Below are 13,014 nucleotides of genomic sequence, written 5' to 3'. Positions count from 1 at the left end.
AGAGAGAGAGAGAGAGAGAGAGAGAGAGAGAGAGAGAGAGAGAGAGAGAGACAGAGAGACAGAGAGACAGAGAGACAGAGAGACAGAGAAAGAAAGAGAGAGTATTTAAAGAATAAACGTATCTAGATCTAGATTTTGTTGTGCACCCAGCCAAGAGTGTGCAGTTCGGTCTAGATTTAGATTCTAGATTCTAGATCTAGATCTAGATAGGTTAGATCTAGATCTAGATACGTTTATTAATTAAATTATACTCTCTCTCTGGGCTAAAATAAATAAATTATAGTAACACTAGATCGACACACCGCCCGAGATGATCAGTAGCCTTGCATTGTAACCAAAGATAGTACAGCCTACCGTAGGGTGTAGTATCTTTGTTGTAACCAATGTAAACTACCGCTCGCTCAGCGAGCCAATCACAATCCAACATTTTGGGGTCCACCTAGACACCATGACTATGTAGATCCCAATTGGGGAGTACGTAGACACTTCCATAAAATATAATGAAATCAAAGAAATAGGCATTTTTTCCGCCTGTTTGGCAATTTTTATTGAATTTTTGTCTTTTGGCTCAACCCACTTTATGTCCATCTGAAAACATATTTCCGTAAGAAAGTCACTCAAAAAGGTTGATCAAAAGCACAAACAGTGAACATTTTCAGCTTCCAAGGACGCTCAAACTTTGAAAGTCTTCTAACTTTGGCGGTTATTTTCTCGTAAATCTTACCTCTGAAACCAGGTGACCCCCACCTTCTTCAATTGCAAATATCTCAATTTCTTAAGATAAAAGGGCACTTTTAAAATCAAAAGCAAGACAAATGAACAAGCTATAAGATGATACCAATAATTCCATATGCCGAAAATTGTCGAGCATCTGATTCCACCGCGCCATGACACATTTATACCGCACATGTCAACGAAGAAATATCTCAATGCCCTTATCACATTACAAAGAACACAGTTCCAATGATGATTCTCTCTCCTTCCCCCCCTCTTTCCCTTCCCGTTCCATCTCTCAGTAGCATTAAGTTTAGTTTAGTAAGAGTTTAGCACCCGCTAACCACCCACTCAGCAGCGTTACTAACATTACATTGATCAATGTGGTCTATTTAGTTGTTTAATTTGCTATCTTGCGTGTTGGTCAGTGGCAGGGGGTAAGGCCTAGCCTATTGTATTGTTTAGCTGAAAGTGTGAGAGTGAGTGAGTAAAGTGTGAGTCTCAGTCCAGTTGTATTGTTTGGTGCAAGTGTATAAAAGCAGTCTAGGTTACTACAGGTTAGACTTTAGAGGGGAGAGCTGTAGCAAGGCAGAGGAGGCCTGCTGAGATTTCGGGTGGAGAAAAGGCTAGTTAGAGCCTCGGTTTGTTTCTGTGTTGCGTGTGAGATTCCAACGCATCGGGGCCCCGTCGCTGAGGAAAGGATCACCATCCGGAGAGAAACAGGTTTGGCTAACCCCTGTTGTAAACGCAGGCAAATAAAAGGTTGGAGTTAAACATTATTTTAAGTTCAAGTAACAACAATCAAGACAGTAAAAAAACTGAAAACAAGAGACGACAAAGCTAAAAACTTACCAACTGTAGGCATGAGCTCAGTCTCTTCAGCTGGATCTGAGGGCTCTGGAATGAAATGAAAACAGAAACACAATGCTATACATGAAAACTTCAGCTTTCCGATTCAGTAAAAATTTTACGGCACTTGCAATACAAATAGGTCATCTGGGTGGTTGGCGGGTGCTCTTGTGTGGTCTGCTCCTTGTTTCCTATCAAACATCTATCGCCATGATCTCTCCTCCTTTTTTATGTTTATTTGTTTGTTACTCTCTTGTAACAACTCTAATCTCTGGCACTTTTATGACCTTATTGTGTTGCAAGTGCTGTAAAACTTTTACTAAAACTATTTTAAAAAATAGGTCACATCAGTGCGGGAGATTAGAGCCGTTACTACAGAGTAACATGTAAAGAAAAGAACGGGGACAGATAGGGACGGTAGATTTTTTCTTGGAAAGATAAGATAAAAAAGAATTTTTAAAGTTTTAGTCAGAGTATTACTGCCCTTACAACACAACAAGGTCATATAAGTGCCAAAGACTAGAGGTGTTTCAAGAGAGGAACTAACACAACAAGGTCATATAAGTGCCGAAGACTAGAGGTGTTTCAAGAGAGGAACTAACACAAAATAGAAGGAGGGGAGATAAGGACGATAGATGTTTGATACAAAAGAAGGAGCAAATCACACTAGAGCACCCACCAACCAACCCCTAAGATAGGATAAGACAAGATAAGATAAGGTAAGACAAAATACTTTATAGTCCCACTCAAAGGGTAGGTCAAAGAGTGACAAAAAATCTGTACGACATATAGACAGTGGTTACAGAGAAACAAAACACCCACGAAACACGGCCGCAGAAAAAAAGAGTGACAAAACGTCCTATGGCACCCCCCCCCCAAAAAAAAAAGGGGTGACAGAGGGATGAAAAGTCCTTAACAGTGTACCAAAACACCTGCCAACCATCCATTTCACAAAGCAAAGCAGAGCAAAGCACAGAACTGCTTACCTCTATCTCCCTGTTTCTTGATCAACCAAGCATTTTTGAGGTACTCGGGTAGCTTGTCCCTGTGCTGGCGCAGAAAGAACAGAAGAATTGCCAACAACAGGACAACAATTACCACTACACCAAGCCCAATGGATACCCGGTAGACCAAGCTTTCTGTCGTGTGTTCCATCTCTGTGAAAAAGTCATATGGCACAAACTGTGAGCAGACATATAAGACGCACACAGTTTAGTTTTAGTCAGACGCTTACGGCACTTGCAACACAAATAGGCCACATAACTACTGAAGATTAGAGGTGTTATTAGAAAGTTACAAAGAAAAGAAGGAGGAGAGGTAAGGACGGTAGATGTTTGATAGGACAGAAGAAGCAAAGAGCACCCACCAGCCACCCATTGAAATATGTTTTAGTTTTAGTAAAGGTTTTACGGCGCTCGCAACTGCATAAAGTCATATGAGCGACAAGGGGGTGGATGTTAACAGAGAACTCCAAACAGGGAATCAGGCTTACTCTGCTCACCTCTCTAGCCTCAACAGCCCAAAGTCTGCTTCGACTATTAAGGCACCCTGGAAATAGTTCACAAGAGAGTGACAAACATACAAAAGAAGTAGAGGAAAAATGACGATAGTAAGGATGAGGAAAGAAAAAGCAGCAGTTCCCCCTATGTTGTTCCGGCACAGTATGAGCATGACATTGATAAATCAGCCCATTTACAATTCAACTGATCAAAAGATTATGTTAATATCCCCCCTTTGGGAATGGCCTAAAGACACTTCAGTCAGTAGCACAGCCCTGGTGGGGGGAGAAAAATGTTTACTAAGAAAAAAATTAGACAAGAATTGAGTACTTTCTTTCAACACCACTGACCACTTCCAAGTCCGTTATAGAGACCAACAAAGCAACTGCAAAGGACAATTTGAACAGTTTGATGACAAAGCGTATCAAGTGCCAATTTCTACGTTTGTCGGAAAGTAGTACCGTCGTATGAGTATCTAGAAATGGGAGGCACACACCACAGTCAACTCTTTTTTTAATAACAAAACATGATTTTTTTCCTCTTTTAACCCTATCCGTACGCATGGGATCATTTTGTACCCCTGGGGTTGTATTCTTCATGATTTTTGAATACTTCTAGTGCGAAGAAGATCTCTTTGAAACTTTCAGTATTTCTCAAAAAAAATCATTTTGACATCCTCTTTGCAAAGTGTATGGATCGGATCGGATTAACGAGTAAATTTCCTCTCAGGAAAGTGGGGGGGCACAGAGTTCCATACGTCGTAGCGATACAATAGTAAAACACGACATACCGATAGGGTTAAAGAATTGCAGAAAAGGACGCTTTTTTCTCTCTAAAACATGTCAAAAGCGGTAAAAAACCTTTTTTGACAAACTGCGACATACCTTTTGCCCTCTAATCAATTTCCTTCCTCTAGTCGCATGATTTCACTTGTGGTCCATGAACGTTTGTCGCATTTTGTCCAAAAACGGTGGAGATCTCATCAAAGTAGAGGATAAAAATCCAACATAGATTTCATCGCACAACAAATATCAACTAAGCTTTACATCAAATTTACCCCAAAAAACAAAGTTACTCAAGTTTATTCAGTAAATGAGTAAGGGAATAGAAGTCTTCCTTTTTCTCAAAACCGGAAAATTTTTATGTTGTATTTTGTTACGAAATTGTTCACTTGCTGTTTGTTTTTTAAGTAAAGAAAAGTCCCATTTGACGCAAAAGAGGCAAAGGTAATTTAGGGCTGTAGAAACAAAAGACAGGCAGAAGGAAAGAAAAGAAGTAGGACGTACCAGTGGCACCCACCACAACCACCCATCCCGGAGAGAGAGAGTCAAATTTTTTTCTTTTTTGTTTTTAAAGTAAGAGTTTTACAGCACTTGACTTGCAACACAATAAGGTCACATAAGTGCCGAAGATTAGAGGTGTTTCACGAGAGTAACAAAACATAAAAAAGAATGGGGAGAGATCAGGATGATAGATATTTGATAGGAAATAAGGAGCAAACCACACTAGAGCACCCGCCAACCACCCACCAAGAGTCTACTCTAACAGGGCATTCTGACTAAAGGTGAAGGTCAATCAGCCACTGGAGAAACGACAACAGCCAATTTTAACTCTTTATTTCCATGGGGGGCAGGGGGGGTGTTCACACTATGCTGGAGCCCCCTTTTGCTTTAAAACTCGAGAGTTACATAAACACCACTAAATTGGTCATAAAATAAAAAACAAATGAACTTATTTTGAAGGTTCATTCATCTAATGACAGAACTCGCGGTAAGAGAGAACTGTTTTTGTAACTGCTGAAAATTGATTCCTAAAATGTTGTCGTTGTTGTAAAGAAATGTGACGCTGACAGCGGATTGCCGGCAGTCACAGCAGTTAGGACTGTAAGCCACTGGGGCGGGGGGGGGGGGCGCGTGCCAGAGATAAAAATTTAAACGATGAAGCACAAAGCATTTCCTCACCCTTGGGATCTGGCTTCAAAGGGACACAGGGGAGATGTTTGTCCCATCTAGCAGACACGTTGTTCGAGGGTCCCTTCTCCAGACATTTCAGCCAGTCGGAAGCTCGGGAAAAACCGTCATCGCAGGTGTAGCTGCAGTTTTTGTAAGGCCGTCGAGAACAGGATTCCTCTAAAGTTCCATTGCCGATCTCCTCGGGGCAATCTGGAAATTTATTTCCATTTTCAAGTTATCAGCGATAGAAAAATAATGAAATTTTTTCTGTTCATAGCAGACCTCAAAATACAATATAATGCAAGTCGTTCCAAAGCCCACAAATGATGAGCCATTTTCGACACTGCGATAATTTCTAAAATAAACATCAACAAAAGCAACCCTCCACCAACTCCGTATGCCGAGCCCAAACTGGAGAAATTTTTTTTTTTAAATTTAAAAAAAGAAAGGAGGACTCCCTGCAAAAACATCTCTGGGGAAAAAAAAGAAAGTACAGGGAGAACAGCACCACATATATTGTTTAGTTTCAGTAAGGTTTTACTGCGCCCGCAACTGCATAAGGTCATATTATGAGCGCCAAGGGGTGGATGTCAACAGAGAAGTCCATACAGGGAATCAGGCTTACTCTGCTCACCTCTATAGCCTCAACAGCGCAAAGTCTGCTTCGACTATCAATATTCAAGGCACCCCGGACAGAGCAGTTCACAAGAGAGTGACAAACATGCAAAGGAAGTAGAGGAAAAAGGACGATAGTAAGAACGAGGAAAGAAAAAGCAGCAGTTCCCCCTATATTGTTCCGGCACAGTATGAGCATGACATTGATAAATCAGCCCACTTACAATTCTACTGTGCATAAGAACATATTAATATCTCCTCTTTGGGAATGGCCTAAACACAACCACACATGTTCCTTGTAGCTGTACTAGTTTTACACCCCCATTCACACAATTTAGCTCATTCAGGAGGCTTCCATCCTGCTTGTCAGGGCCAACCTCATCTCAGAAAGATACAACATTCCAACAGTAAGATGGACATGCTCCATAAAACTTCTCCCTACACAGGACTCAAACTTGCAACTCCTGTGTGCGATGGGCAAGTGCCTATCACCAACCCCTACACCACAGACTCTGATACACATTATCCTTTAATTTTGCCTGTGAAGTACTGTTGGACTGCTTGTCAGGGCCAACCTCATCTCAGAAAAATACAACATTCCAACAGTAAGATGGCGTCTGGGCCAAACCCGGTTGAGAAATTTTTGTCTGTTTTATAGTAGAGGGTTTTAAGGCGCTCGCAACTGCATATGGTCATATGAGCGCCAAGGGGTGGGTGTCAACAGAGAAGTCTTTACAGGGAATCAGACTTTTTCTTTACAGGGAATCAGACTTATTCTGTTCACCTCCCTAGCTTCAACAGCACAAGGTCTGCTTCGACTATCAAGGCACCCCGGAAATAGAAAGTCACAAGAGAGTGACAAACATACAAAAGAAGTAGAGGAAAATGACAATAGTAAGAATTAAGAAAGAAAAAGCAGCAATTCCCTGTTGTAGATCAGGCACAGTTATGAGCATGACATGAATCAGCCCATTTACAATTCTACTATGCTTGAACGAGAAATGTCCCCCCTTTGGGAATGGCCTAAAGACACTTCAGTCAGTGGCACTGGGGGGGGGGGGGTGTGTGTGTGAGAAAAATAAACAACATTCCAACAGTAAGATGGACGTGCTCCATAAAACTTCTCCCTACACAGGACTCAAACTTGCAACTCCTGTGTGCGACGAGCAAGTGCCTATCACTAACCCCTACACCACAGACTCTGATACACATTATCATTTGCCTGTGAAGTACTGTTGGACTTACTTCAAATGTACTGACAATCCTGGATGGTCAGCGACTGATTAGACAAAAAACCCAGTCAAAACCAACTGAAAGTAACCACACCACAGTGCAACTGGGAAAGGGGTGGGGTGGGGGGAAGGGAAGTTTTAAAAATCAAAAGTGAAGAAGTTATTCACTTTGACTTTACTTTCCTTTTCCGATCCAGCGGCCATTTGGGTTCTAGCCCTTCGGTCTGTCGATACAGCAAAGAATTGACAGGTTTTAATCAGCTGTGCTTTGTCGCTGTATAGAGTGTTTCCGATGTCTGAGGAGGCAGGAAGGTAGGTGCTACGCAGGTCACAAAGTGCTGGGCAGTTAAAGAGGTGGTGTGGTACTGTTTCATCCTGGCAGTCGCACAACGGGCAGTCGGGTGGGGTTTCCTTGCAGATCCTATTAAGGTAGGAATTTAGTGGTATGTGTTGTGTTCGCAGGCGAAATATCGTGACTTGTTCTCTTCTACTCAGGGAATTTATTGCATCTTCAGAGTTGGGGGCTGTCATGTGTGCAAATACAGTTCTTCCAGTTTTGCCCATTGCCTATCCATTCAGCCACTGTTCCCTGGTGTTGCATTTGATGATGTTCTTGGCTGTCTGTTGTGATACTGGGTTGTGTGGTTGTGTTTGTGATGCTCCCTTTTTGGCAAGGGCGTCTGCTCTGGCGTTTCCTGGGATGTTGCTGTGGCCAGGTATCCACTGTAGTGTCAGGTCGACGGCTTAGGTCTGTATGAACGTATTGATTGTTTGAGCCACGGATAGGCAGGCTGGGCTTTCGAAATTCATGTTTTCCAAAGCTTGGAGTACTGTCACTTTGACTTTTAAAAGTTCTTTTTTTTTGGTGTGAATTAGGTCAAGGATTTGACAGAAGGAAGAAAACGTAAAAGACACCCAATTTTATTGGAATTAGTTGGCAACAAGTCAGTCCCCCTCTAAGGGAGAAAAATAGATGTTCCCACTTGGACATCTACGTCCAGGTGTACATGTGTAATGTTTTCTTTTTTGTACCATCCCTCCCTTCCTTCCTTTCTTTACTTTGACGTCTAAACCTAGTACCTCACCTTTGAAACAATCTTTTTGAGTCTTGAAAGGCATTCAAATCAAGCTACAACAAAATAAAACAAAAATCTGTTCATGCCCCCCCCCCCCTCAACACAGACATGCGCGAAAAAAAACATGCCTACAGTTTTGCCAAGTTTTCCGAACCCCAGTTACAGATACCCATTGTTACAACATCAGATCACAAACCAGAGGACAAAATTACATCAAATGGGAGACTGGGTTTGATGCAGTGTCTGCTATGTCTTCTCAATTCCCAATTGCCGAATCTAGGTCAGCCCCGGGAAATTCAGGACAGTAGGCAAGAAGTCTGCGTCTATGGCATGGGAAAGAAACTTACACAAGTTAAAGCCACCAGAGCCATGCTTGAGGAAAGGACGCAACACCGTCCCGTCAGCCTGGTGATACTCCTTCCCTTTGTTTCTGTCGAAACACGCGGGTTCATATGTTCCATCTCTGTCAGAAAAAAAAGAGGATAAACTGAAAAGAATTGAGACGCTGATTTTCACATCTCAACCTTCTGAGCAATTAGTACCAGCAATGCATCACTGGCACATTTCGCGCGGGCAACAATTATCCGCAACACCTGTTCACCGGTGTGAGAAAAGAGTTCTGATTGTTCAGGCAGAAAAAGGCATTAATTTTCTACCAATTAAAACTTTAGTTTCTGTCCAAATGCTTTTAAGCAATACCAACAAGTCTGTTTCACACACGTTTTGATCACATTCTGTGCTCATTTACTGAGTTTTTTTCACAATGAAATGCTCTCTCTTACTGAGCCCGAAAGTTCCAGGAGGCCAGGATTTGAGTAAAATTAGGATCAGAAGCTCGGAGCTGAAACATTTACAGGATGAAACATTCATTAAGGGCGCAATCAATCAAACAAATTCCCCAGAGGCAAACTCTTGAACTAGTAAACAGAATAAAATGGATTCTTGATTCAGGTAGACATCGACAAGGTGCCGAAATTATTTGTCATCAAACAAACACAAACATATTCTAAATCCTTTAGCTTTAGTAAGAGTTTTACGGCACTTGCAACACAATAAGGTCATATAAGTGCCGAAGATTAGAAGTGTTACAAGAGAGTAACAAACAAACAAAAAAAGAAGGAGGAGAGATCAGGACGATAGATGTCGGTGGGAAAGAAGGAGCAAACCACACCAGAGCACCCACCAACTACCCACATTTTAAATCCTTGTCATTCTTCAAAAGCAGTGCACCTCAAGTCATTTTTACACAATGAAACAGATGTCAAAGAAAGTCTTTATTTAACAACTTGTCCTATAATAGACACGTGTAAGTAAGACAAGATGAGGAGTGGAGGTGATGTGTAACAAGATAAAATAAGATTATCTTTATTGTCCAAACACTGGCACATTGGTTTGGTGTTCCACCACACATGCACAAACACACATACGCGCACACACTACACACACGCATACACACGCATACACACACACACACTACACACACAAACCAAGCTTATACAGAGATGTACATACAAATAATTATTGGACGGACATACCAAATAATGTTATTTTCGAACACCTGACAATAACCATGAAAAAAGTTACTTACGTTGCTTGTATTTGGTCCAATGTTCCGAACTCGCAGTACAAGTCCTCATTCCTTTCTTCATGCTGACCATAAAAGCTGAAGATAAAGAATTTATTACATGAGTTGTGGTGTAAGATTATGATTCATCCTACGAGTGAAATTGCAGAGTTGTAATCGCGAGTCTCAACGAGTGAATACAACTGGCAATTTCACAAGTAGGATAAATCATGGTCTAACACCACAACGAGTGTCATACATTTTTTTTATACCATACTGATATCAGCTGGTGAAATACATCTGTACCAACAAAGTTCAAATGACCAGTCAATAGGACAAGAGGATCCATTCTAGAGTCCCACATGAAAACAACATTTTCAAGCCCGTCGAAGTCAGATTGAAAATTGGGAAAAATCTGGATTGTTTTTCTTCACTTTTAGCGACACTAATTTACAACTTGTGCTATGCGTATGTCTCCCTCCGCGAAACAAACCCCAAACAAAACAATCATAACGTAAATATAAGCAAAGTAATCAGAAAACGCACGATTCAAAAGTTGAAAGAAACTGCATTAATATGGCATGTTGCTGTTAGAATAGAGATGACTTTGATTTTGATTTTAAACTTCGTAACCAAAACAAACCGAAGGTAAGGAGTTATTCTCTAGATCTAGATCAAGATCTAGAAATCTAGATCTAGTCTAGATATATTAAATCTAGCACATTGCATCATATTGGTCAAAGACAAAGATGAAAAGTCGTCAAGTTATTTGGAAACTGATGTCCTGATTCCATGTAGTCAGGTATCTAGTTTTTGTCTATCCATTTCCGATATTCTTGATTTCTTGGGGGGGGAAGAATATCAGAATAAGAAGAGAAGTAACTTTTATTATTTCCAAAAAAGTAATTATCCAAGAGTGTTCTACTCGTTATATTGTTTAATATCATATTTATCAATTGCATTATAATGTTTTAAAGTTTAATCTTCTCTGTGATTTTTATAGTTGATTATTTAGTATTAGTGACATAGAATAAATGTAAACGAAAATTTGAAACGCAATGCAAGTGACCTAAACAGTGCGTTTTTTATTGTTTGATAAAGTGACTACCAAATTTCAAAACATTGTAACTCTTTAATGATCATTTAATTTATTCAAGCTGATATAGGCCTCAGTGGTGCTATTATTTATTTAGAAGTCATGTTGCAGATCTATCATTTTGATAATTAATATTTATTTAGATCTAGATCTAGTGTCCACTGTCCACCCATTGTGTTTATCTGGTGTGCTACTACAAAACAATCTCTGGACGGTAGAGTCCAGGTGTGCGAGTCCAGAAATTAAGACTCGAGTCCGGACTGGAGTATCTGCTCTGGACTCGAGTAATTACTCAAGTAATAGTATCCCGAAAGGGAATTTTAGTGGGTTACGAAAAAAAGTTTTGTTGAATATTGGAGAGAAAATACAGCGCCTTCTTAGGAGGGCGCTTGAGTAGAAGGCTTCTACGGCAATTCTAGACATCTGCATGCTGTTTATACCGCATCTTATTTTATTTTATCTTAAGAAGTGGCTATTCTCACCGCGGGTGAAAATAAAAGTACGATCGACCTCTCACCCCGGGTGAGGCTTGCCAGCATTGGGCCTCATTGGCTTTTCTTACCCAGTGTGAAATAAGACCGGTTTTTCCTCATTTCTGAATACTGTCTATCGGTGTGGATTATCAAATTGACGAACCCAAAGAAAAAAAAAAGATATTTTATAGCACAAAAGCAAACTAATCAGGCGGTCTACAAAGAAGATGCTACGGTCATTTCACTTTTCGAATCGAGACGAACTGCATTTCGTTTTGCCCGGAAGTTCTCGCTAGATCTAGGCTACTCTTCTCTCTCTCTCAATGCCCGCAGACAAAATTGCACGTTTTTAACAGAAGAGGACTGGAACGTTTGTTTACACCACAGAATTCAATAAAAAGTGTAGATCTAGAATTCTGTGGTTTACACTGGGTATCACGGTTAACTCACACAGGGTGAGAATAGCCAAAAGGCTCGCCCTCTCACCCCGTGTGAGAAGCCTACAACTGCGCTAGAATAGATGTGGCCTTTGTCTTATCTTGTCTTATTACTTATTTTTAAAGATAATTCTCTGTTGCAACTATAAGAATAAAATGTACACAGACTGTAAACCTCAGACAAGGCACTTCATAAAATATTTTTCCCCTTCAGTTTTTTAAAATTGCGTATTAGAATTTCTCTTTTAAAATTAACAGTTCTTAACTTTAAGAAAAAAACAACAAATTTCTCTCCTTTTCTTCTTTCTTTTTCTTCAGACTCGTGTCTATACTCGAGTAATTTTCTTGTGACTCGAGTCTGGACTCACCGCATGTATTACTCCAACACTAAAGTCTGGACTCGTTACTTGCACACCTCTACTGGACGGAAAAAGCAATTCCCAAACGTCAGTAGCGCTAGGTTGAAAGAGGGCAGTTTAGCTGCACCTGACAATTTGCATTATTATGATGACCCATTAGAACAAATGAATATTTTATTCGAGAAATGAACTGAATGTAACAGCACCATACTCTGGCGTAATTCCGGTTCATTATGGTGCCCATCATTTGACTCTATTTGAAACAAAATTAAGGGCAACGTAGTATAGTATAGAAGAACCATCACTGTTTGGTTCTTTTTGCTTGCTATTTGGTGGTAAAGAAGTGCAGCAACCTCAGCCCCACCCACCGCCACTGCTCATCTCTCTCTATAATATGTTGGGGGGGGGGTTTTGTCACACTTTAATTGATTGCCAAGTCAAACAAGTCCCCCTTCTCTCTTCACGATGACAGATTTGTCTTAGACAGATTTTGGGGGCTCTGGTGGATTAATAAAGAAAAACAAGGCTGTGCCGTACTGGCTGTGGTCTTGGACAGTGAAGTGAAAACAAAAGGGCGAAGTAAGTGTGAATTTAAGTGGAAGGTGGTTGTATTCTCAGTACAGGTGGTTGCCTTGGACAAGTTGTTGTCAGGGCAAATCTGACTATAATTCATTTCATGATGAGTGACTTTAAGGCAATTGTGATTCAAGAGGAGGACGGCAGAACGACTTTCATATATATGTGACCTTTGTCAAAAGGGAGGCTGACTGCTATTAGAGCATGGTCATTAACAATCAGTCTCTCAAAATGACATAATATTGCAAGACTTTTTCTATGCCACACCAGCCCTATTTCTAACTTGAAAGCACGCAGAGGCAGAGTAGAGATGACTCGGAAAGACTTCCGCAACGAGCTAACACCTACTGCCTTAACAAACACAATAAAGAAGAGACCTAACCATATAACCCTAATCCAAACACTAACCCTAACTCAATCCCAAACCCTTACCTCAACCCTAACCCTCTATTTTGTACCTCTGTCTATTTGATAGTGGTCGCTGGTTACTGAATTCATCCCGATGACTCACGACTTATATTGGATGGAGGTTTTGAGTAGAGTGGGACTATGACTAGGAAATTGGGGGGGGG

General features: G+C 40.7%; 1 protein-coding gene across 1 annotated transcript in view; it reads right to left on the bottom strand.

Annotated features, from left to right (window-relative positions):
* The window catches only part of LOC101847721, a gene marked incomplete at its 5' end in the record, with an annotated part of 34,192 nt that extends 24,592 nt beyond the window's left edge, over positions 1 to 9,600 (bottom strand). Inside the window, 5 exon segments of the mRNA XM_013082032.2 lie at positions 1,567 to 1,611; positions 2,550 to 2,720; positions 5,024 to 5,224; positions 8,285 to 8,400; positions 9,526 to 9,600. Of these exon segments, the coding sequence (XP_012937486.1) occupies positions 1,567 to 1,611; positions 2,550 to 2,720; positions 5,024 to 5,224; positions 8,285 to 8,400; positions 9,526 to 9,600 (608 nt within the window).
* Between the last annotated feature and the right edge of the window lie 3,414 nt (positions 9,601 to 13,014).

The sequence above is a fragment of the Aplysia californica genome, unplaced genomic scaffold (genome assembly GCF_000002075.1).
Source record: "Aplysia californica isolate F4 #8 unplaced genomic scaffold, AplCal3.0 scaffold00156, whole genome shotgun sequence".
Taxonomy (NCBI): domain Eukaryota; kingdom Metazoa; phylum Mollusca; class Gastropoda; order Aplysiida; family Aplysiidae; genus Aplysia; species Aplysia californica.
This window is presented reverse-complemented; position numbering and strand designations above follow the sequence as displayed.